General features: G+C 37.4%; 1 protein-coding gene across 14 annotated transcripts in view; it reads right to left on the reverse strand.

The window, feature by feature from the left end:
- LOC134533037 (piezo-type mechanosensitive ion channel component-like) overlaps nucleotides 1-26,801 on the reverse strand; it is a 171,845-nt gene that overhangs the window by 73,994 nt on the left and 71,050 nt on the right. For all 14 annotated transcript variants that reach the window (XM_063370197.1, XM_063370196.1, XM_063370195.1 and 11 more), the window contains 14 exons: nucleotides 25,822-25,951; nucleotides 23,669-23,859; nucleotides 21,107-21,255; nucleotides 20,154-20,297; nucleotides 18,939-19,060; nucleotides 16,035-16,177; nucleotides 14,157-14,333; nucleotides 11,752-11,848; nucleotides 9,101-9,291; nucleotides 8,031-8,232; nucleotides 6,857-6,952; nucleotides 4,824-4,989; nucleotides 1,564-1,940; nucleotides 575-728 (listed from right to left, as the gene is read on the reverse strand). In XM_063370197.1, coding sequence (XP_063226267.1) covers nucleotides 575-728; nucleotides 1,564-1,940; nucleotides 4,824-4,989; nucleotides 6,857-6,952; nucleotides 8,031-8,232; nucleotides 9,101-9,291; nucleotides 11,752-11,848; nucleotides 14,157-14,333; nucleotides 16,035-16,177; nucleotides 18,939-19,060; nucleotides 20,154-20,297; nucleotides 21,107-21,255; nucleotides 23,669-23,859; nucleotides 25,822-25,951 — 2,339 coding nt within the window. The remainder of the gene's footprint in view (nucleotides 1-574; nucleotides 729-1,563; nucleotides 1,941-4,823; nucleotides 4,990-6,856; nucleotides 6,953-8,030; nucleotides 8,233-9,100; nucleotides 9,292-11,751; nucleotides 11,849-14,156; nucleotides 14,334-16,034; nucleotides 16,178-18,938; nucleotides 19,061-20,153; nucleotides 20,298-21,106; nucleotides 21,256-23,668; nucleotides 23,860-25,821; nucleotides 25,952-26,801) is intronic.

A 26,801-nucleotide genomic window follows, 5' to 3' on the forward strand; every position in this document is an offset into this window, starting at 1 on the left:
GACAATCAACATGGTGGTGAGTGGACGTTGGTTACTATCGCGACTCGTTTTCAATCTAACTATAGCTGTTTACAAATGTTGCATCCGCTAATTATTTCAGTCCACATCTCTTCGTGCAACAGAGCCAGTGCGTGTAAAGCATCATGAACCATGCTGTTGAGCTAAGTTTGCCGCCTGTCAGCTGGCTACCTGGCCTACCACAACTTGTAAATGACGTGGCTGTCTGCAGCCGGGCTGGTGCTCATCAAGAGAGGGGAAAAAATAAAAAATAATAACCCAGCCAGAGAGTGAGAAAGAGGGGAGGGGTGCGTATGCATGCCTGCGTGTGTCTGAGTGCGTGCGCCCATGCAGCAGTGTTTACGGTTCTCCCTCCCTTTCTCATCATAAATGTCAGTGAACTGGCACCATACACAATCATATGTCTATCTCTCAACAAGTTTTTGTGATACAAATGTGTCCAAAGTGAATTAAGAAAAGGATAAAAAACCTATACATCAAATTTTGAACACAGAGTAACATATACAGAAAAACAGAGTATGTAAAGCAGCTATAATACCATAATAGTATAAATTACCTGGAAGCCAAAATAGTCATTGCCTTGGTCTCATCCACAATGTGCAGGAAGTAGTAGCTGCCGAACAGACGTCGCATAAAGATCAGGCCAGCAAAGCAGACTGCATCCCACACCAGTCCCGTGTTGCCGATGGGGATGGCACAGCTCAGGGTCTCTACACAGATGTTATCTTTGCATGCCGACATGCACACACTTCTCACCTGAATTTAATCGTTAAGTATGAAGGTTTATTTAAGGCTACATTTGTGCACCCAGTGCAAAGAGGTAGTAGTTTCATAACACAAGCCAGGGCATGAAATTAAGTTCTCCATCATTCTACTTCTGGTTAACCCCGTCCATCATCTGCAGATGGTCTGAAAAACTAGTGATGTTAACAAGGCATAAATGTTTGGAGAGAAGATACAATTTTTAGGTATCGAAGTTAATACACAGTTAATTTACATTTAATTACTGCCAGTGTGAAGAAAAACAAAAGCAGTCTTTGGTATAGCTTATCGGTCTGCCTTTTCTCTGACCTCGGACACATTCTAGAATTACGCCAGTGGATGTGGTACTCACACACACATGCACATGTATACACAAACATACAAATTGTTTAAACACATACACAGAGTGACCATCTCTACTTTACACTCACATCAATTAAGCTTCAAATCTTTATTTTGCAATCATCATTACTAAAAATCCGAACTTGTCTCATATGCTGGGGGAAAAATTAATACAGTGCAAATGTTATGATTTACTTAGGGCACCTCTGCACTAACACACAAATGGAACACTGTAACAAAAAAAAGACTTGCCCTCACAGTGTGTACACCTATACTTCTAGATATTACACAAAGATTAAAAATATTTTTAAAAAATTGACAAAATTACCTATATATATTTTTATGGAACTGTGAACCACTTGTTTATTCATTTAAATGTTATAAAAAGCGCTTATTTCGATCACACATGCAACACTGGAGCATCAAGACGATGGCACTGACCGGCATCGGCGGTGAGACGAGACGGGGCGGGAGGCAGCAGGTCACCAATCTCCTGCACGCAGCTGATGCCCAGCAGCTGCACGGCCCAGCAGGCGTGCCGCAGCGCCTCCTTGATGAAGACGCAGCCCACGATCTGCAGCAGCGACTTGGCGACCATCACCGCCACGTTGTAGCCCAGCAGGCAGTTCCAGCGTCGCAGGATCCGGGGCACGGGCAGCAGGTAGGTCTCCTCCCCTTGCCACAGGAACACGAAGGTGCCCACCAGGTAGCCCACCGAGAAGACGTTGACCCGGTTCGTGCCCGCCAGGAACATGAAGCCCAGGATGACCCACAGGAACACCTGCAGGACCACGCGCTTCCCCACGTCCAGCCACGACCTGCAACCGCGCAAGCCACACTTCGTGATTTGTCCTGCCGTGTGCAGCTGCTACGAAAAGTTCCATTGTACAAAACCACAGCTACATAAAAGGCCACTATGCATCACTTGTTACTTGAGAGTAGTGCCGAATTGACTCAATTAATAGATTCTCAGGTTGGGATGGTCAACAAAGTGTTAAGAAGTGGGAAGATACGAACTACGAATTCAGACCATTACAGTAGAACCTCTTCAACCCGGACATCCAGATAACCCAGACCGGTTTTGGAAAGAAAAAAAGTTATGTTGTTAGTAAATGAAGACTTGTTTTACAGACGATATGTAGATAGCTGTTGTCAGTAGGTACAGTACTGGAAGTCACTTTCCAGCAGGCGAGTTCATAACACTCACCCAACCTCCTTTCCCTTCACGCACCACACACTTGGCACTGACCTAGAGACAACATTCCTCAGTTGCGCTGTAATCATATAGTGTCCTACAGTCACTGCTGAGGTACAGTATAATTATGCTGCTTCATTAGGACATTGTTCACGATGATGACAAAATGTAAATACATTGTTGCGACTATGGAAAAATGGTTGGAAGCATTGACAAGAATTGATAAGGGACAACGTTAAAGAACATTGCTGCTGAGTTTGGAGTAGTAACATCAACCGTATATGATTGGAAAAAGAACAGAAAACACATCTTTAGTTTCAAAGGACAGTTTGGATAATCGGTGTAAAGCAAAAACTGCTAACTAGAAGCTCTGGTCTGTCTGGTTTTGTTCTGAAAAAAAAAACGTCGTTTGCAGATTTTTGGCCCCGTCATCCACCAGAAAGCATTGAATTTGAACAAGAGTTGCCACATGGGGACCTAAGTTTTACAGCTAGCCAGGGGTGGTTGGACAGACGGAAAAAACGGCATGGAGTGCGTCAACTTTCATTCACTAAGGAAAACTTGTCAGGTGATATTGAAGCAGCAGAAAAATTAAAAAAAGTGTTTGAAGGCTATATTAAAAAGGAAGAACTGACTGTAGATTACAATGCCAATGAATCTGGTTTATTTTACCGGATGTTGCCGAGTAAAATGCTAGCCTTAAAATTAGAACATTCAGTGAAAGGGTATAAAAAAGTAAAGACCGCTACACAATAATGGCTTGCAGTAATGCATCAGGAAAGCACAAAATTCCTTTCCTTATAACAAGGAAGTCTAAAAAACCCCCTGCATTGAAAATTTGAACGAGACTCATTGCCTGTTGTTTACAGCTCACAAAAAAGTACTTGGATGGTTAGTGACATTTTCAAAAAAGAATTTTGTGCCATCTGTAAAAAAAATACTAGAAGTACTTTGGCCTTCCCAACACAGCAGTTTTGCTGATTGACAATGCGCCTTCACATCAGTCTGTCAATGAACTGGTCAAAGATGACATTTCAGTGAAGTTTTTACCCCCTAAAGTAACTTCCCTCGTTCAACCTTTGGACCAAGGAGTTCTAAAAAAAAATAAAAAAGGCAAATGAAAACAAACGAGGAAGAAGATTTTATAGACATTTTAAAAATATTTATGGCTGTTCCGATGTTAACAAGGAAGACTTTGACCGCTAGTTGCAAATTGACAGTGACCGAGGTTAAAAAGTGATTCCAGAGGAATAAATTATTGCATCATGCAATGTTACAGAAAATGAAGAGATATTCAGACAGTGTTGATGAACAAGCTGTGGTTATGATCCATACAGAAGCAGTAGCAAACATAGATAAATTGATGGTTTGTTATGAGAGTCAAGCCGAAACATCGTCAAACGAGCTAATACTGAAGCGGATGCGAGATCACGCTGCTCGTAAGCGATAGCAAAAGCTCGCTTCCTTTTTTACTAGACTAGTTTGTACCTAAATTGTGTACAGTGTAAATACATACATATTATGTGTTTTTAGGTGACAGTGTGCCAATAATAATTTTTAAACTCAATTAAAAATATTTTTGGTTAAGTACATACATGTTCTTTTCTAAAGTTTTTACCCCCGATTCCCTGGATAACCAAGATTTTTGTTAACTCAGATCGGCCCAGGCCACAGATGATTGGTGTTAACGAGGTTCTACTATATTCTAAAAATAAAATTTATTTCCAAGCTTAACCCTTATTTGGTAAAAGTGGAAATTTTTACATTGTAAATAGTAGTTATACAGTTAAGTCTCACTAATGCAGATCCTGCTCATCCGGACATCTGGTTGATCTGGGCAGGATTTAAAAAGAAAAAGAGCAGGATTTAATGATTTACTAATTTCGTAGGTTAAAAACTTACATTTACGTATACAATAGCATTATTACTAAAATCAAGCTGACGAAAAGTTGTATTTATGAAGACAACAACATAGATTTATACAGTTTCACCCATCTTAAACTTGTATAATGTGCATTTTAAGACAAATTCTGTTTAATCTGGACTGTTGATGACATCTAGTCCAGATTAGCGGGACTCTATTGTGCATTATCTGAAAGGTATAAGTATGGAATGAAGATATCTAATGTTCATTGCAACAAAAAATCCACTAAGAAATCAATGGTCAAATTTATAAATAAGACAAAGAAAAAAATTGCAATAAAAAGCTGCCCCAGTCCCCAAGTTAGAAGTTTCCGCCCATTTCTAGTGTGATTTTGGCATCTGTTACATCCCCAAATATAAAGTATGCTCCAAGTCAATTTTCGGGTTTCTCTAGCGACCACTGGCCAGTCATTGAAGACATCTAATACCATCCTCTTCAAAACAACATCTGGGTTACAACAGTATTGGAAATACATGGTACTACGTCAAGCACAAGTTTGTGTACCAATGTCATTGAAAACTTAAGACTGCACCGCAGGTAGACAGGATTGTGAAAAAGGCAAGAGAGCATGAAGACAGGGACCTTGTGTGGGTCATGAAGTCCGGGACAGGGTTGACAAAGTCCTGCTCATGGGTCTCCTTGCTGATGTCCTTGTTGCTGCCGCCAGGGTAGTTCTGGTAGTCTCGTCTCTTCTCGACGCTGAACACTATGGACTGTCGACACACCAGCAGCAGTAGTATGACGTCACCTGCGGCACGCATCACGATCGATTTCACACACCATGTCTTTAAGATAAGATGTCTTGAAACACCATGGTGTTTGTGTAAATATACATTTAATTTATATAACAAATAAAGTTAATTTATATAATTTATGTAACAAATTAATACTAGTTAATTTACATAACAAATAAATAATGTCATAACAATACCATCCACACATCCTTTCAAAAAATATTTGTTATGGAAAATTTGCATATGGATCGCAGTATATTTTATCAAACGAAAAATGGGTATAAAATCAGTGACCCATACGCAGGTAAATACTGCACTTATCGTACACCTGAACACACTAATATTCTGGGCCAAATACCGTATTTACTCGCATATAGGTCGCGGCAATTTTACCAGATTTGATGGGGGAAAAATGAAGTGCGACCTATATGCGAAGAAAAATTTTTTAAAATTTTTGAGGAATTTTTTTTGCAATATTTTGCTTTAAAATGTGAAAAAGAAGTTTACAGCAAAACCCCTTATTTGCACTTTTCATGGGGACAAAGTAAAAAAGTGTAAAAAGCGGGAAAGTGTAAATAAAGGGAAAAGTAAGAAATACGTTAAAGTTAATTAAAACACAGTTGCATCCTGCAGCACTCAGAACAAATACACATACATACAAATACACAGGCTACATTACACATACGCATTGCACCACAGTAAAAAAATTAAAAAAAAGGGCCTAAACTTGAAGGAAATTTACCGTCAATAGCGCGCTGTGCGCGGAGAAAGGTCACTGTACTCGATCAGCTGTTTTTTCGGCGCGGCGTAGTCGCCGGCTGGCTCTCTCTGTTCTCTGAGCTGCGCATGCGCAGTATAACTCACTCAACGCTCCGCCCAGACTCGTGACCTTCCATCAGCAGCCAGCAAATAGATGCGAGCTTAGCGGAAAAAAATATAAGCTCCACCTCCCATATACCAGTTTTGTCCAGTTCTAATACCAGTTTATTGGTATACGCACCAGTTTTCTCGCTGCCGTGACGTGTTCAAGTTTACGTTCATCTTGATGTTTTGATACCAATAATTAATTATTTACGATCCCCAGATATAAATGGTTAGTTAAAAAATATGCGTCAACTGTACAATACTTCCGAAATTATAAAATACATATAAAACAGTTACCAAGACTCCGCTTATTTTATCTTGTGAAGTTTATGTCTCGTACCAGTATTTCAGCTAAGTTGTGACATAAATACAGTATCAGCAGCCACGTAATATTCCAGACAATCCCCTTACGTTTATTCATTCGTGATTTTACGTTTTTCCCTAGTACATTTTAGATTGTCTCCTGCTATAATTACTCGTACTTTTACACGCCTAGGCTTAAAATATTACATGTTTAGAAATAAAAGCAACTTTTCATGTTATAAAATATTTTGCGATTTAAAATGTTCATTTTTTCGATACAAAGCACTGTTTTCGAGTTATAGTCTACAATTAAGACATTTTAAGAAGTCAGGAATCTAACTTGACGGCAATTTTCTATATTCGGTTATTACGAGTACTTGTTGTTACAACAATTTATCACGCCATTATCAGCTCTCGTAGTAGCGGAGTTTTACAGTACCCGTTAACTCTTTCGTGCACGGCGCGCCGGCCGTTCGCGTCAAATTACCGGTGCGACCTATATGGGGGGAATCTTAAATACCAAATTCAAGACCTCAAATTATGGGTGCGACCTATATGCGAGTAAATACGGTAGTTCCATATTGTATTGCCTTTGTCTGATGAAAATACTTGGCAAACTTCCAAAGGCTTTCTGAACATTAACTGGAACATAGTTTTACGAAAGAGCCAGGTGACTGGTGATACATGGCTAGAAGACACCAAGAATCCACTCACACAACAGCCTCTTTGACGGTGGGGAGTGGACGGGGTCCAGCAGGTACATCCAGTCCTGAAGGCGCCGCAGCGTGTCCGAGTGGTCCCACGGGTAGTCTGTAACATGCAAACCCTCCATCAGCCCGAACAAGCTGCTTCAGTGCAAGCAGCAGCATGCCTGTCCCTCACGAATATCACAATTACTCATCTAACCAAGATTATTCAACAAGTCCATAAAGTTGCTTTTATGAAACAACGCTACATATGAAATATAAACGCACGTAACCTTTTCATTACTATTTGCTAAATCAATTGATTGCACCTAACCTTTCAAGTAAATGCATCCCAAATTTTTATAGAAAAATAAAGTTCTTATTTAATCAAGTTTAATTTTGCAATTATAATCAAAATCCTGTAGGTTTGCTGTACTACTATAAATGTTTACAAAAAATTGGCATTTAAATTTTTATTTCCTAATGTCAGAATCACATAAAATCAAACAAGTAAGACCACAGCTTTGTGTGCTTAACCTTTAGGTAATTAAATGCTTACATAAGTATGTAGATGGTGAGTGCAATTTCTTTATAAGCAGGACGTTAACAGTTCTTGTGTTTGTGAACAAAATATTTACTTGAAATTATCGTAAGACTTTCACAGTTTACGCAGACCATGACCTAGCTACTTGTTCCGTCTCCTAATATCTTGTAGAATGCACAAAAATAATTAAATATATACAATAATGAGAGCTGCTTTGACTTTTCTTAATGAACTACTTAACAGCTTCAGTTACTACTTTAACACAATGCTAAACAAAGATGTGCAGGTGTATTGAGTAATCATAAGCCCAAAGTATCTCTCAAAAATTAGCAAGCAATGGCAAACAAGCAACAACACAGGCTCATGGAACTGACAAGCATGTATGGCTGCCTTAAAGTAGGAGAACCAAAAGATGAACCAGATTAAAGGTTCAGAGCATGTGAGGTCTCACTTTGGTCAATTAAATGCTGAAAGTCAAACACTTATGTTGCTTAAAATATAAACATTTTTCTTTTTCTTTCCAAAGATAGTCGAGAAAGTTTTGCATGCTACGGAACATACATTAAAACTAATTTTAAAAAAATTATAATTTTTGATTGTAAAAAAAAAATAGTGGACGTAAGGTGATAATGAAGATTGAAGTGATCGCAGCACTCGCCTATGCACAATCCTGGGGGCAGCCCCACAGTCATGGCGTACTGCAGCGGGATGACCACAACCAAGAACACCTGGAAGAGCTTCCACACCACGGACAGGGTCTCCCTGTGCAAGCAGCAAAGGGCACAGAGCCACAGTCCGTACAGTACTGCGTACACGTCCATGCGCGAGGCAATAAGCACCACCGTCATCACCAGGCACACCTGCAACACACACGCAACACACCTTCCTCCTAACGCTGGTCCGGCTTCGAGTCCACCTAGCCACTGGTTAACTTCTGAAGCTACCCTGCCCTCAACATCGACAAGGGTAACTAAACTGTCACGCACGTGGGTAAAAAAACAAGCATCATCTTGCCATCTTCAATACATATTTTGCAACCCTTTCCACAAATAAAGTTACTGTAAAAGTGAATTGTACAGAAGAGCGTGAGTAATGTTTGAAAACATGCAAATTCAATAACAATTCGAATTCCTAGAGATCACTTATAACAAAAGGGTAAAAAAAATTGTGTATAACGAAGCAAGAAGAAGCATGTCTGTTCTACTATGGAAATGAAAACAGTGGTTAGTCAATAAAAATATAGAAAATACAAATCATACAACATACAATACAATGCTGAAAAAGAATCTGATATAGAATTAAACGGATGAGTGGGAGATAAATTAAATAGGCTGTTGACTACCATTTGAGTTTATTGGCTCGTTATGGCTTCGTCAAACACTTTGCATCAAAATCAAAATAAAAGGTTGTTATTTTCTATTTGAGTTTCAGTACATAAAGAATTTTCACAGGCCAGAAGGCAGGTTTACTTTTTGTAAATATTTACTTTACCGTGTAAATAGTAGCATAAGTCAAACCATAAGGACACATCATGATTAAATATGAAGCCACAAATCAAGCACTTGTGAGCCCACAGGACTGAGTCAGTGGCTGTTCAGAAGCCAGCATAATTAGGGATCTAGTTATCATCGGTAAAAAATAGTTTCAGTATGAAACAACAGGCAAAAGTGTGATCAAAGCCGAATATCTTAAAAGAAGAAAGAGCTGAAGCAGAGGAGAGGACCTCACCTCGACACCAAACTTGTAGAAGCCATAGTTGAGCAGGAACTTTAGACATGTCCTGATGTTGTCGTCAGCGTTGCTGCGGCGGACATTAGGGAAGAGAACATTGGGACGCATGAGGCAGGCTCCTTTAATGTGGCGCACGTACATCTGTCGGATGTCCACCACCGAAAACACCGTAGCCAGCACAATCAGGCCTGCAAGTACATCACACACACCTCAAAACCTGCAGCATCACTTCTCTTGGTCCGAGCAAAACTTTTAACACCACCAAAACAATATTATTTTCTTACAAATACAAGAAAGATGCACACGATAAGCATCAGTGGATTTAAAACCAATGACTTTATAAAAAAGAAATAACTAACGAGTGATTTAGGTTATTTGTAAGTATTGTTATGCTGGCTGCCGCAGAGTCCAGGAGGCCACCAACCCCTCCCACCCCCCAGCAAGGAAGGTGTGTGTGTCGCCTGGCCATCACAGCCTTCCCCCTCCACGCAACCACCATGTCAGTCATTAAGCCCGGCCAGTCTGGATGGGATGAAGTCGGCCTGGAGGCCAAGAGGTCTGGAGAATTCTGGGGTTTACGCCATCGGGTCAAGGACACGTAACGTCAAACGTGGCTTCTGGGTGCTTCCACGCCTGGCCTCCGCGGGTATGAAAGGGTTCCACCTCCGAGCATGAGGGGAATAAAAATGTGATACAATGATAAAAAAGTTTTTTTTTTTTAATATTTTACAACAGGTGGAACCTTTTTCTCGAGAACCATTGATAACAAAGCAAAAGCAAAGAGGTTTTCTTAGAAGTAGGTATCACAATGGCTGATTTAAGAATGTCATTCTTCGTAAGTTCACGCAAATGTTAGTGCACATTTAAATTTTACACTTACCGGTACCCTCTTTTATCGCATAATTGTCGCACTCGCAAAATCGTCGCACCCATATTTTAGGGTGTCAAAATTTGGATAAAAAAACTTCTAGCGTAAACGTTGCATGATGTTTTTGGTTCTGCTATTAGATTTCAAGCGCTTTGTGTAGGTATCTTTTCCGTATAAAACGGTATATTTTAAAGTATAAATCTAATATTTATTCGGAAATTAACTATTTAACTTATTTAATTAATGAAAATACGAAGCTGTCTGATGTGTAAATTTTATTTTAAAGACTTTTTAAATGTTATAACCTTTATCTGTTCATCTGCGTCGCCGCTGTGTAACGCTTATAAAACTGTAGCTAGCACTAGTTGGCATCATCATTAATGTTTGGTTATGTTGCTTCCTGTATAGATCGCACACACGTAGTCGAATATCGATATCTCGCCAATAGCATGCAAAGCGTGCTATCTGTCGAGTGCCGAGGTAACTACATTTGATGGCCCGCACTCTTTCGTGGTAAATGTGTACTACAACAATAGTTTATGCGTTAGTTCACGTCACATATTGAAGTGGCTTGCGTTCAGGTCATAGATTTTGTTTTTCTATTTAAAGTTGAAGAAAGGTTTTTGTTGCATGAATTATTAATATAAATTGCTTGGCGTGCTCTTGTATGCGCCACCATTTTTTTAAATAAACGTACTTTTCATGAACGGGTTTTGTTTTTATGAATAACTTTACCTAACAAAAAAAAAATTTTCCTCATAATTGTCGCACCCCTACTTTATAAACTTGATTTTAGTATAAAATGTGCGACGATTATGCGAGAAAACACAGTACTGAACGGAAAGAGAGATTGGTATTTAATATTACTACAACAAAAATCGCTATAATGTTTATTACTGTTGGATTTTAATGCCTATCAAAGTCACATGAATTTACTAATGGTGGATGGGATGTTTAATTATTTACAAAGTAATCATATAAAATAAGATTTAATAATAGGTAACTATGAAAGATATTTATTCACATAATACGAATTTAAAAAAATTAATTTAAAATGTGCAATTGCAAGACTTTGTACATGTTTACAATTCAAGAATGGGAATTTCAATATCATCTTAACGTGTGTGGTGGCGAAAATTTACGGTACCAAACATTTATACAGAAGTGTTTCATGTGGTCGCTTTGCACTGGAAACAGTAAAAGTAATTTACGTAATGTGAACTCCTATATTGTTTGGTTATTATTCTTTTACGTAGTTCAATTTTAAAAACTTAATGTAAGTTAATTATAAAATGTCTCCATCATGATATTACGAACATTTCTTTGCGGTTTGAGCAGTTGGTATTTTCTGTTGTTTTTAGTGGTAGCCATGCTCTAAATAAAGCAAGTTTTTGTTCTTATCTAACTTTACCATGCTGGTGATATATTTATATATGATGTACTATATTCAAGAAATGTTATTAAAACATAGGATGTTTAAGTTTGGTATGTACAGCTAGCACACATAGCTAAGAAATGATGCAAGTTCAAAGTATGTAGTAGTATGAACAGTGAAAAGGGTACTGTTGAATTTTTAGGTTATGACACTTTCATTTTTCAATACTATCAGCCAAAAAGTAACAAGCATATTGTGAATTGGCAGAAATGCCGATCCAACTAAATATCTGCAAAATCAGCTTCTACTGATTCGTATCTGCACAGCTCTAGTTATGAGTAGCAGCTGATTGTGGGGACACTAATGTCAATCATACTCCTCCACACTTATGTGGTCCTAGCTTACCAATGTAGCCCTTGATAAGTTCCGCCAGAGTCTCACCACGCATGGTCTTGTGGAAACCCAGCCAGGCAGCGTTATTGAGCCCCACATCTGAGGAGTTCTGTGGACACACCAAAGACACATACACACCCTGCTAGCCAGAGGCAAAACAGAGCGAGGTGACGCAGCAGTTTAAACACACATTACAATCCTGATTTCAGACAAGGTAATTTTAGGGGTCTGCTAGTATTTGGAAAATATTCCATACTCATGAATAGTTTAATGTTTGATTAAACCCTTCAAATTTTTTTTTTAATTATTCACTTACCAATAAAAAATACAAGTGAACTTATCCACAAAATAATTTAGTGAGTAAAATTCAATATTTATGAAGTTAATATGATTTATTGAGAAAAATTAGATTTGTTTTCGGCAAAATTTATAGATGCATTTGTATTTATATGCAACAAATAATATATGGTTCTAATTTTAAATTATTTATATTCCTCTAATTTTATGTATATAATCACTTAGATAAAGAAAACAATTTTCAAATTTAAAATTTACCGATTTAAGTAAATGCATTGCCAGGTTTTGTGTTTGCTTTTATTTTACACCTGTCTATTAAGGTTCTATATATATTTCTCTCTCTATTTTTTTTTTTTTTTTAACTATATTTTAGAGCAATTCTTCTTGTACACCAATAAAGTATGAAAAAAAAAAATTCACTGAATGTTAAAATTTGATTTGGAAAATTTCTGTATTTGTGAATAATTTGATATTAGCTTTATAATTTAATTCAAATAAAAAAAAAACATTATTTGCAGAAGCCTATTAATTTTGGGTGTGTGATAGCCTACAATGTAACATGACTAGAAAAACACTGTTGATAGTGCTAACAATGGTATTAATGATGACAAAATCTCTACTATGTATTAGGATGTTTACATGATATGATGTTCATATATATATATAATGGTAAATGTATAAATATTGATTAAACATGTTCTATGTATGCCTGTACATAACATACCAACAATATCAACAATACAATATCCAATACCTCTAATTACACAATTGATAGCTCTATCATTACTGAGAGCCTTGTTTTGTGGGGAATCAAATCCTTGAAATGCAATATATACACCAACTAGTTAAAATGTTATTCCCAATTTTATAATGAAAGGATGTTCTCTGGCTATCGCTCCTAAACTTCAACATATTTTCAATAGCAGTATAACCAGTGGTATTTAACCCGATAAATGGAAAACCACTAAGGTAATTCTGATTCATAAGAAATACAGCAAAACAAAATGTCACCAACTATAAGCTTATATCTCTAAATGGGTTTGCCACAGTCTTTGACACAATAATTTTTTAAGGATCTTGACTTCGATATTAAAAATAGACTCTGATTCTCAAAATGGTTTCAAAATTGGCAAAACGATTACCACTAATTTAATCACATTTATCAATCCTATTTACTCTGAAGTGATAACTCGAGGTTAAGAGGGTGGTGGTTGTTTTGATTTAGCAAAGGAATTGGACACAGTAAACCACCATACATTACTAAAAAATTGTCTAATATAGGATTGAGTGGCAAATATCTCACATGGTTTGGTAGTTATTGGAAAGATAGGAACTTCTTTGTTTCAATCAATAGTATTAAATCTGACTTACATGTTGCAAATTCTGGTGTTCGGTACACTATCCCCACTTCTATTCAACATCTTTATTGATGATATAACTAAAGCATTATAATTTTGGGTTAGCCTTCTTTTTTGCAGATGATCTAAAAAAATTTAGAAAAACCTTCTTCAACGTGACATTTCTTCTGTTCTAGAATGGTGTAATCTTACACTTGATGACCTTATCTATGGAAAAACTACTAACACAACTTTCTCAAGAAAATATCATCCTATTGTATTTGATTACAAACTTTATAATCAAGCTACGGTATTGTAAAATCATATTGTGTCCAGAAACCTAGGTATCTTGCTTGAATCTAAATTTTTCTTTCATTATCATATTGAAATACTTAAATCTAATGCTAATAGAATGTTAGCTCTAGTTATATTTTATGCATCTAACGTAGATTCAATACTTAGTCTTATATAGCTTTGGTGAGATCCAGACTAGAATATGGCTCTGTTATTTGGAACAACATTACTAAAGCAGACGGTAAAACTTACAAATTAAAAAGTGGACTGTCTCCAGCTGTTTATACTTAATGTGTGACAAGAGACTAATTGACAAAAATTCAAGTTAGCAAAGACTGCTATAAAATAAATTTTTCAGATTTTAAGCACTTGCTAATGTTTTTTTTTTCCCTAGAATTTCGTAACCAGTCCTTCAGTTCTGTAACTTTCGAGACGTAAGTGAGTGGCAAACAGACCGACCGTCCATACCGGGTCAATACAATAATTTACCGTGCAGTTGGCATCGAACCGAGCGTGTTGGAAGAAGTCGATCTGGTAGATCATGCGGGCGAGCAGCAGCACCGCCACCAAAACAGCGATGAGGCGGGTGGCGCACACCATCACCTTCCGGCCGAACGACATGGCTACCACCACCAGCACCAGCAGCACGAAGTGCAGAGCGCACACCTGCGCACACAGCACACACTGCCGTGCATCATCGACGCACCTCCGACCAGGGCCGTCAAGAAGAAGGGGAGCAAAATACCCAGAGAGTTCAGTCGAGTTTCGGGTTTTCTTTAATTTCTTTTCTTTAATAGTAGAAATGGTGGAGGAAAGGGACTGGATGGATGAGAGGCAGCATGGCTTCCGGAGGGGTTACTCCTGTGAAACGCAGATGGCGGGGCTGCTGGAGGACTTGGTGGAGGCAGTGGATGAGGGAAAGCAGGTAGACGCTATTTTTATAGATTTTGAGAAGGCGTTTGACAGGGTGCCGCAAGGAGGGTGATGGAAAAGGTGGAGGGGTTGATAGAGGACAGGAGGGTGGTAAATTGGACAGGGGACTTCTTGAGGGATGGGATCCAGCGAATGAGATTGGGTAAGGAATGGTCAGAAGAGGGAAATGTGACATCAGGGGTACCACAAGGAAGTGTCATGGGACCCCTACTCTTCCTGATCATGATGAATGATGTAGGAGACGTTTACCCAGATAGTTAAGATCACAATCACAAGTCTACTACTAATACAATTTACCGGAAACTTTACAAGTTACAGGTTAGGTTTGACTAGATCTTTATCCCCAAAGGGCTCTTAAGTTCCTCTCGACGGCCCTGCGCTTCACCAGGGTCACTGCAATGATGACCTTGGTCAGGTACGGAGACCATTATATATCCCGTGAACCCCACAGCTGCACAGCTCCAGTCCTAAAAGTTACACACCACCTACTGCTACCGTATACTGCATGCTAGCAAAATAGAAGAGATTGAATACATTTTTTTTCTCAATTCCAAATCTTCAATATGATTCTTTTAAAAAAAATCCCTCCAAACCGAATCTAGATCACAAGTCAGGAATAAAAATAAAAACAGAATTTAAAGTTTTGAAGATACATTCAACCCGTTAAATATATGTATATATTTTTTTTTAAATAAAAAAAGCAGCATATGTACATGTTTAGGATATAAACGATTTATTTTTGTGTCAAAAATGTTCCTTGAGGTATTAAACCAAAAATATAGCTAGTGGCAGATGAGAAAAATTGTTTGGATTCTGTTAGAGAATGTAGTCTTTAACTACACAGGTGCTAGAGTCGACTTTCTAATTTCTTTCCCCCTCAAATATTTTTCTTTGAATTTTAGAATACCAACGACTTAATGGGATTAGCGGATTCGAATGACTCGATATTCAAACAACCCAACGGGGAGATGTGGATTTTTTTTTTTTTTTTTTTTACTATATTACCATATTTAGAGTAACCGTTATCTTGGAAACTCTTTTCCAGTGAATAAATGTAAATAATCCCCACCAAATATACTTAAAAATACGATGAAGTAAGAGTATAGTTTAATACTGCACGGTTGCGTGAAAATGATTTAAGTGACTGGAACTGTAAGATTAAAGTGGAGGGAGTTGTGATCCAAACTGACTTAATGCTCAATAACCGATTTATACTGGAGGCCAGGACTGACTTTCGGGAATCATGGTCACTAAATATCCACACAATGGTACAAAAACAACATTCTTCCTCCATTAGCATATGCACTGCTAAAAACATGTACAATCTCCAATGAGTTTCAGAGGTGCTTAAAAAAAGAAGTCTAACTAAGAAATGCATAATCACTGTGTGACATGCACATGTTTCAGGCCAAGGTGGAGAATCCTTTTACTTACGTCATAGATGCACATGATCGCCACAGACAACATCATAAGCTTCATAAGGTGAAGCTCCAAGAAACGCCATAACAGTTCTTGGAATTCCTCCAGGTAATGCTTCACCTCGCTTGCTATCTGTGCCAGCTGCTCCCGCGACAGATCTGACAATCACACACCGAAATATTATAACATACCAACGACTCCAGTGTACAGGAGATCACACCATATATCCCCTCTCTTTCTCTCATAAAGCACCCAACCATGTATTCGTTACTTGAAACACTACCAGTATTTACATCGGTCTCTTTGTTTCTCCTTTTTAAATAGTCCCACAAGTCCAATTACTACAGCATCTCTACACAATACCCTGACTGTATGAATGAGAAAGTCCACCTGGAATCCCTACCAAAATAATCAACTTTCCTTCTATTTCACTTTAAAAAATTTATTCACTAGGCCTGTGCGAAAATCAGTTTTTTTTAGTTTGAATCGAATACGATTACGAATATCAAATTATTCTCAAATATGAATATTAAATTCGAATATTAAGAATTATAATCACACTACAAAAGTTTTTTTCACATATAACAAATACATATTGAAAGAAAAAGTAAATGTGTAGTGTAGTGGCTTCTGGGAAGTTGGTTAAATATTACTAATAGAAAGGTTGGTTAGGTTAAGTTAGCTACAATTACTACAGGTAAAACTTTGTTGAAATATGCAAATTTTGAAAGGAAAATATAAATAATTATTTTTCATGGTAATCAAAATAGAATCTGCTAAAAATATATTTTAATAAACAGTGCAAAGTGAGAATGTAAGACAATTGGAATATGTGTGAAGAAACTTAGAGAGGGTGGGTTTATAAAGAATGTTCAGAGAGCAGTTTTAATCTATAGTACAATATGATGTAGGTCTAAAAACAATTTAAAACTATGTTTACGTTTTTCACTATGTGAAAATAAATCATAATTGAATAATTTATATTAACATTCATGGATTTTGTTTTGGCTTGTTTTAACTAAAGTGTAGGAACACAGTAGCTGCTTAGAATGGTCCTCTCTTCAAAGTTTTTTTCCCCCTCTTAGTGTTACATTTTTTTTTCCGGCCACGTGGGAGAAGATAATTGGCTGAGCTGTCACTGCGCTAGGAGTGTGTACTATCCACCAGAAAAACACTGCCGTAGGTTTTTAGGCTTGCGTCTGGCACGTTTTAAGGATAAACGCAGTGGGCTCTCAGGCGTCCCATATGCCGCCATGCAGTAGATGTTATACACGTGGGCACAAGAAGAAAAAAACACCATTTAAATCACAAGTTTAGGTTTATTAAGAAGTTGCACGCTTCTGTATAAATCATCCTTTAAACAGTTAAAAAGCCAAAGGCACAAATTAGTTTATGCTGAGGTGTGGTCCACATACATGGCCACACGACAATTACGTAAGGATGATTGAATACTCGCGGTGAGTAATAAGAATAATTATTTTAACAGCCTGCCGGCCAAGAGTAGCCCCGAGGAGACACGTAAAAATATTTAAAGACTTAAGAACACGAACGTAAAACTACTTATAAGTGAATACAAGCGGTGAGGTCCCCGGGGTGCTGATGTGTCTGCTCTCGGCCAGTGATGACGAAGGATTGGGGCGAGCGAATGCTCTGCATGGGCCACATGGCATCTCTCACGCCAAACCACACCACCGCTACGTTTTTATGATTGCATGCCAAGGGTTATTAAAAACTAGACACACAAAACACTCATACAATTATTGCGCGATTTCTAATGACTAGAATGATTTAAACATATAGTGATTTCAAAATTAATATTCAAACAAATTCTAGCTACAGCCGGACTCGGGTACGCCTCGGGAATGTCTGGTGCGTCTTTATTTAATGCAAAATTAAACATAAGATTTATTAAACAAAACCCTCCCAGTTGATCTGCCATGCCATAAAATGCTTAGGATAAAAAAATATAGGTTTACAATTTAATGTAAAATTATGTAAGGGGACAGAGCACGAAGCTACGGCGCCCTCTCATGGGAGTATGTGGCCCGCCATTCAAACACACGTCACACTACATGCAAGCATACATGTCAACAATGCAAATACCAGGAAGGAGTGGTTATGGATGCCATGGGACTGCAAAAAGGAGTGGAATCCGACCTACATTATATTTAACTATAGATTAAAACTACTCACTGTACCTACATTCTTTTTAAACCCATCCTCTTAAAGTTTCTTCACACATACTGCAAATGCCTTACATATTAACTTTGCACTGTTTATTAAAATATGTTTTTGCAGATCCTATTTTGAGTACCATGTAAAATAATTATTAATATTGCCCTTTCAAAAATTGAATATTTTGACAAAATTAAACCTATAGTAATTGTAGCTGACAACCTAACCTCACCTTTCACTTTAGTGCTATCTAATTTCCCAGAAGCCACTACACTAAACATTTACATTTTCTTTCAAAATGGAAAAAAAAAAATTAGTGAGATTTTAATTCTTACTATTCGAATTTGATGTTCATATTCGAAAATAATTTCTGTATTCAATTTTAACTAAAAAAAAAAAAACTAATATTTTCACAGGCTTAATATAAAAGCATTTATCTCAATTATATCTGAACCAAAAACATCTTCTTGTCATTACTAAAAAAAAAAGGATAATTGCATTTTGGTGTATCCTACATCAAATTTTATTTATGACTTATCAGAAGATGGAAGAGTAGACTTGATAATAAAGCTTAGATACCTTAAATGTGTACACTGTATTTTTAGTTATTGTTAGCTGGTTTTAGTGTTTATAGTGTTAAAGCAGTAGTTGTAGTTTGACCATCATGGCGGTACAGTGTGTAGCCTCTTTGACTATGTTTCCCACGAAGGGAAACCAAGAATTAGTGAACACTGTTGGACTCACGTTTGAGAGTGCGTAGAGATGGTAGTGGTGCTGGCTCCATGTCGCCTGCTTCCGGTTCTGCTTCGTTCCCCGCTGTGGTCTCGGACTTTGAGCCCTGGGACGCTCTCCCGACACTCAGGCTCCTGCCCAGACACAGAACCAACCCTTAGCCAGGTGCCTGCAATGCAACTGCGCAGACATCCTTACATGACTGCACACATATGCTGTGAAAATAACATCTTAACAGAGTGTTTACAGGATTGTAGAAAATAAAAAGTCGTGACTGCTTGACCTTTACATGCAATTTTTTTTAACAAAAAAAAACTGATGCAATCATACTTAACTGTTATCTGTCACTGATTTTGCAACTATCCCTATCACTATCCTATTTCACTTTCCAATTTTACGTAATCTTTAAAACATACAAACAGAACTCTTATTAAAATTATCACATAAATGGTTTAAACTTTTTAGTTTTTTATCTTAAGGTGTTCAAAAAGATTTTATCAACTACAGCACATTAATGACTTAAAACAAAACTACACTGAGAATTCTGGATGTCTTAGTGACTTTTGTGACCTTTTACACACCTTCATGCCTTTATGAGGATTTGACTTGCATGACCAAGAGACAACTTGGATATTCACACGCGCTCATTAAGTATACTTAACAGCGTAAAAATTGTCACAAATCTTTTAAACAGGGCTAGCATCAACTTAAGCCCCCATCACACGATGTTAGTTTCCTTGGAAGGTCTTCCATGACAGCAGGTACGGATGGTTCCGCAGAAGAATTAGCAGAGAGCTGGCCGTTTGCAAGAAAGTTTTTGTCATTGTGTTTGAATTTCTGTGGAAGGTTTCATAGAAGGTGGAAATATTATCCAATCAGATTAAAGTGGTAGTGTAGACCTAGCGTTAAAAACCGTTAATTTATTTTGGAGGGATTGAAATTTTCTTGATTAGCGATTTGAAATGCAGTGAACATGTGGTCTGTAGAAGCAATTACAGAATTATGAAACAATTGTGACAGACATCCATGCTTGTACAATAAAAAAAGTATTAACTATAATAACAAAACCATTCACACAAGGTAGGCCTACACCAGTCACAATTCTACGTGTGATAGTTTCTTCCGTAGAACATTCATATCTGCTGCCGTGAAGACTTGGCTAGCAGTTTTTCTGGAAGCTCTTGGCTGAGCCTGTTTGAAACCTTCCAAATGTAATACAGGCTTTACCTGCTGCTCAGCTGGGAGATGGCCAGGAAGCCGTGGTGGTAGTAGTGCAGCTGGATAACGGTGATGACAAGAAAGAAGGCCGGCACCAGCAGGCGGGCAAACAGCACACCTGTCTCGTAGCGCTCCAGTCCGAGATCTTCCTGGCTGGAAAACAAAAACAGTCACGTATCAAGTAAAACTTTCGGTCATTTAATACATGGAACACGCTACACACAGAAAATTATTGGAATCCACAGCAAAAGTTTGTGAAGTACAAGCACTGAATTTAATTTGAGTCTAGCTCGAGCAGAATATTCCTAAAATGTTCCAATCTCTCAAGCTGTATTCAAGGATGTTTTCATTACGCTGATAATTTTTCTTCTGCTATTATACATCATACACAAAATTAATAGCCCATAACAAATGCAGATAGTCAAATTTATCAAGAGCTCACGTAAAAAAGTTGAAACATTAATTTCAATTTTTAACAGCAAGCTAAGATAAAACACTTTTCATTGGTACACAAATGTACAGCATAAGACATATGTTATGTTATTTAATAAATATGCAGAAATTTATCAAATCCATATAGCAGTTTGCCTGCATAGCATTTTCCGCACAGAAACAGGCTGTATCTTGGCCAATTTTCTGAAGGAAATACCGACTATAAATAGGGTTTCACTTAAACTCTGTCTCAATAAGAACATAATAATGTTATTAAAAAAAACTATCACTTTCACAAAACTATATTAAGATTTTGTTTAAGGCCCATGGGAATTCAAGTAAAGCTTGTTATTCAGTAGAAAAATAAAATAAAATGACTGAAAATAAAAGACTACAAATAAAATTAACAAAGAGTTTCTTAAACAATATTATTTAGACACTATACATTAAATAGATACCACTAATTAACTGTATGGAATACAAACACACCAAACAAGACTACTTCTGAGCTAAGTTACTACCATACTCACATGTCTTTTGGCACACCAAGGTACTCTGCCCAGTAATCTGAGAAGTTGTCGAATTGGTACGTGTATATTAGCACTAGTATGGACATGGAGTACAAAATGACTACCAGCCAGAAGGCATACATTGTCTTGCGCCATACACTATAAGATATCTGCAACAATCCACAACACAGTGACTACATGAAACTGGCATGAGGAAACACAAACCATTTCCTATCACATCTAACAGCTATAGGGTAAAATGCACTATGAAAGTTCAAAAAGATAAATAATTATCAATTAAGTTATCAGTTAATGTGCACATCACAATTGCTAAGAAATCAATAAAAATTTTAATGATAAGAATAACATTAACATTTTCTCAAAGCCACAAATTATTAATTTATTTCCTTGACAGGTGATATTATACTACAGTGAACTCTCGATATCTCGGACTTCGATATCCCGGACATCGGATAGCTTGGACATCTGCAAAAGTGGGGTGCGCGTCATACATGGGTATTTGCTGGCGCGAGGTGCGAGAGACTTGGCAACAGTGCGTGGTGGGCAGGTTGGGAGACGTGGCAACGGTGCGCGGCGTGCCGAGGTGGCTATTGTTATTAGTCACGAGCCCGTCATGCTGCCGGTAACAACGGCAGTTATTGATGCACTTGTGAACTAATGGGTAGTTGGAAAAAATAAATTGACACGTAGCAGTATCTTTTTTGTTTATGTTCAGTTAATTCTTTGCACATTATAATGGCACCTAAACAAAAATGTGTCTCTTTAAGTATCGCGCAAAAGTTAAAATTGATTGAAAGGCTAGAGTCTGGCGTGTCTGTGGCTAGTTTGTGCGTAGAATTTGGGATTGCTAAACAAAACTGTTTCAGTTATAAATTTACATTACATACGATCATAAAAACCTTTATCGGTACGTATTTTTTATCGGTACATATTTTGTATCATTATCTCCCACGTTTACCATCCGCCCCCTCCATTCCGTAAGAGATGTTGAGAAACAGACAGCTGACCTCGCCTCTCTCCGTCTCTCTCTTTCATCTCCTCCCCTAGTCCATTCCGTAAACACAAATCTCCGCAGCAGGCAAACAATGGATTCATTACTCAGCATATAGCACAGGCTTATCTAATCACCATGTCCCTTACGTTTTTGGTATTTAAGATGCGCAATGTAATACCACAGCCAACCGTAGCCCTGATATAACTTGCTGTGTTGCCACTTCCCACGTGCCATGTGTACTAACAGTACTGTCTGTCCCGTTAGTTAAAACATATGGCTGTCTTCTCTCCCTTTATTTCCCTTCAGTATCTAGGACAAATGGTAACTCGGACCACCTCATCCGAGATATCGAGAGTTCACTGTAATTAAAAACACAACTAAAATACACGTATGTAAAAAGTCAGTTCCTATTGTTTTTAGACTAATAGATAGGATCAAAAACATAAATAAACAGAGAAATTTATTTTCAGTGCAACTTGTTAACATTCAATAACATTGGGGAAAATAATAATAGTATCATTGGTGTAAATCCCAAGGAACCAGTCCCCCCCCCCCCCAACCCTTTTTTATCCCCTTGAAATCAAAGAACCACACATGCACTTGCATAACTATAACTGTAAAACTGGAATGATAAACATAATTTCATACAGATTTTCACCTCTACACAATAACCACCAAATTATACTAAATTGCATTAACCTCGTATGATTATAGATGTAACGATTTTTTTTAGGTCTCATCAACAGCGAAAACAATAAAGATGGTAATTGATAACATACTACAGCAGAGAACAACTGATAGTAGGACCCTATTATAAAGTACCACACTTTAAAGGATTTTTAATTTTAAAGTATATATATTTTTAGATCTCTACATTTGCATTAAGTAACAGTTCTGAACAAAGTGCTTCCAATATTATTCATCAAAACTGTGGGTTTTTTTCAGGTACATTGTAATGAGATTTCACAGCTCCATCCATCCAAGTAGCATCATGCTGAAATCACAATAGCGCAAAGGGCACTACAAGATGAACGTGAATAAAATAATTTCCTAGCCAACTGTTCAACACAACTGTGACATCAGTGCAACAAATTTGCAGTGTGACAGACCTTCCGAATAGAAAGATTTTCTATTTCCATTGCTTTGTGAGGGGCATGAGGTGGTGTCAGAATTTTGTTTCCAAATGATGGTGCATTGGCAGCAATATTATTATTTACATATTTTAACAGATATTTTTTATTCATTTATCTGTGAATTCTTTCAAATGTGTTCAAGTAAGTTATTTTTCAAAACGAACATAAAATATGGATTACATAAGTAATGGGCAAAAAATGTTAAGAATGAATCTTTCTTTTTGTTTGTTACTTGGGTATAAATCAAGTTTCACAACAATGCTATCTTTTGTGGTCGCAATGCATCTTTTACATCGTTTCCACCGAGCTAATGTAATTTAGCATAACCCCTCACCGTCTACAGTTACAGCAATTTTGACGACACGTTAAACCACAGTTTATTCATTCTCATATTCATTCATGTTCCACATTGTTCCACATGGTTAGGAGCCACACCTGGAAGGTAAGTATGAAGAAAAGAAACAGCGCCATATAGATGATGCGCATGACCGTCATCTTGGTGCCCACAAAGCTGATGGCAAACAGCATGATGGCAACCACCCATATCCAGAACTTGGTGAGGAATCCCTGTACGAGTTCCCCCACGTGCTTGATGAAGGGACTGGTGTCCAGCTGTTCCGGCAGACCTGCAACAACCACGGTAACCTGCACCGTTACACCCAGACCCACCGTAACCTATCTGGTAGCCAGGCAGTATTAGAAAGGGTTCACAGTCACATATTCTACGTCAAACTTCCAGTCTGTAACCTCTCAATGCTTTCAAACTACGATAAAGGTCATTATTTTGAAACATTAAAAATTACTTTTTTTTTTTGTTTTCAAGTAAGTCAATAACAAACCACATACCTATTAATATGCACTCCAGTTTTTCGAGAAAAGAGATGTGAACTTTTTTATAGTTTATAATGTCATTATTTAGAAACAAGTTTAAGTTTTTGGCAAACTAGTTCACTTAAGATATTTACAAAAGTAGTTACTAATGGAAACTTTTTCTAAAGGAATAGCTTCCCAACCATGCATGCTTACCAAAACAAACGCAACCGAGATATTAAAAATTCTTGTGACGTCTAGCAGGTGCCTCGATGACTGAGAAGTACACTACATGTGAACCACCTAATGCTTAAGTCACTGTTATCACCAGACTGGCAAGATAATCCTTATGGTCCCCTCCTCCTTCCCATTCCAAACGTTTCCTGGTGGCCCTGGTTCAGCCACATAACACTGATAGCCAGCACTTCTAAGATTACAAGTACTTCCAAGGACATGCAGACATGACAACAAGCCCTAGATTATTCGTTGAGCCACTTTCGCTCTGTACAAGCATGTAGGCTGGCGAACACAGCAGTCTTACTTCAGCAAGAAATAATGTGAGTAAATGAGCGATAAACAAAGGTACAGGAGGGTTGCTGAATGACTGAAGACCCGCACACACATCGCAGCAATAGCAAAAAATGGCCTATGTGGCAATCGCAACACAGCAAGCAGGGAAATAGAAAAGCAAGAGGACAGTATTCATACTGGCATCTTCAGCACAAACTTCACGAAAACTTTGAAATGTCAATGTTTACAAAACATACATACAGTTCAAGCAAGACTCCAGCAATTATTAATAAGATGGTCTCAAATAAGATTTTTATTAATTTTCTTAATTTTTTTTTTTGTGTACACTGAAATAGAACATCCTTTTTGCATGGGTGTCTTGAGAATGCAGTACCTGAGTAAAATTTCATTTTTGCCGAAGCCATACTTTAATCAGGAGAAAACAAAGTCTTTGTTACATTCACTTGAGACATGCCTTCAAACCAGCTTATTAAAAACTGGAAGTGCATGTGGATTTTTATAACCTCAAGTTACTAAAACCAAAAACCACTATATCAAAATTACTTAATATGTTAGCACTTTAAACTGTATCAATGATTTACATTTATACTTAGAAAAACAAAAATAGCTTAAGCGAAAAGGACAAACATAAAACAAAACTTTAAAGCATGCACAGACATTTTTCTTTTTTATGCAGAAGGACAAAATCCATCTCAAAATGTTGGTTAACTAGGATGATTCACAAAGGAGTTACCATTACTCACAGGACTATTTCCTTACATCATTTGGAGCAAACTATGTCTTATAAATGTGAGTCCTATTCCCAATATTGACAGAGTAACTAAACAAATTGGAAATTTGAATGACTTACTGCGTATAGAGTTGGATGAAGGACTTCACAAACATGTAACTACTTGCTATATAAAATGTGCAGCTACGTAGAACATGTGTGGTATATAAAAGTACAGAAAAATGGAAGCTGAAAAAATGTTTCTAACATCTTTTGTCAGCCTGTTACATAAAATTATGATGCTCAAATGTAAACAATATGATCTAGTAATACATTACTGTATTTATCTCTGAATGGGTTATTACTGTATTCATAATTTTGTAATGTTTTTAATTACTATGTAAATACTGGGAATATGATCCACGATCACAGGACATATTTTGCTCCAAATGATGTAAAGAACAAGACTTGTGAGTGGCATCCCGTACAAACAGGGCCCAGGAAGTGACGTGATGGACTGGAGACTGCGAGCACGCACCAGCGCTGGCGGTCCCCACGGTGATGTGGAGGGGGGCGGCCATGTCCTGCAGGGTGGACGCAGTGCGCTTCTCGAACTGCTCGCGCATGAACTGTCGCAGCGTCAGCCAGAACATCACCGTGTACAAGCTCTGCAACACGAACCACCACCTCACGCACACATCCTCCCCACTGCAAAATGCCACTGCTTCAGCTTCCTGCAATGATGTTCGGAAGAAACGAGGAAGGGGTCGATCTAGAGAAACTGGACAGCAACATATGAGAAGTGAAAAGACTGAAGATGGATGGAGGGATCGAGATCAGATACTGAATATATCGCCTGAATAGACCATATTGCATTGCATTTCATTACACAAACAAATGTTCAGCTCTACTTTCTTTATTTTTTTCATTTATTTATAACTGTCCCCTGAACTATGGAATGTTACACATGAATACGTATTGAATGTTTTATTTGCAGTATTTCATATGTACACATTTCAAGTGTTTTACATTGAATTTATGAAGCAGTGGATCAACATAATTGAGCTTGATATGTTCATATTACTAGGTTTTTTTTTCAATTTTTCATTATAAAGATGAAATTTTCTATTTTTAATGTGAAATTTACATTTTTATAACAATAAAATCTTGGTTTTAACTATTGGCAACTACATTATCAATGTTTTCCCCAGATGCAATGAATATTCATTTACATAGAAATAGTTATCAAATATAGGAAAATCAAACTAAACTTCACTGTTAAAATTAGGTGTCCAAAAACTAAATTGGTTAACTAATATAATTTTTTAAAAACATTTATAGAATATACCGTATTTACTCGTGTATAGCGCGCCCTCGTGTATAGCGCGCACCACGATTTTTGCAACAAATTCCAAAGAAAAAATTTTTTTTCCCCATAAATAAATTTTACTAACATTTTGTGGTACCTGTACGTGTGAAACAAATGATAATTTAAATTGATGTGTGGTGATGCGTCAG

Source organism: Bacillus rossius, chromosome 6 (genome assembly GCF_032445375.1).
Source record: "Bacillus rossius redtenbacheri isolate Brsri chromosome 6, Brsri_v3, whole genome shotgun sequence".
Classification (NCBI taxonomy): domain Eukaryota; kingdom Metazoa; phylum Arthropoda; class Insecta; order Phasmatodea; family Bacillidae; genus Bacillus; species Bacillus rossius.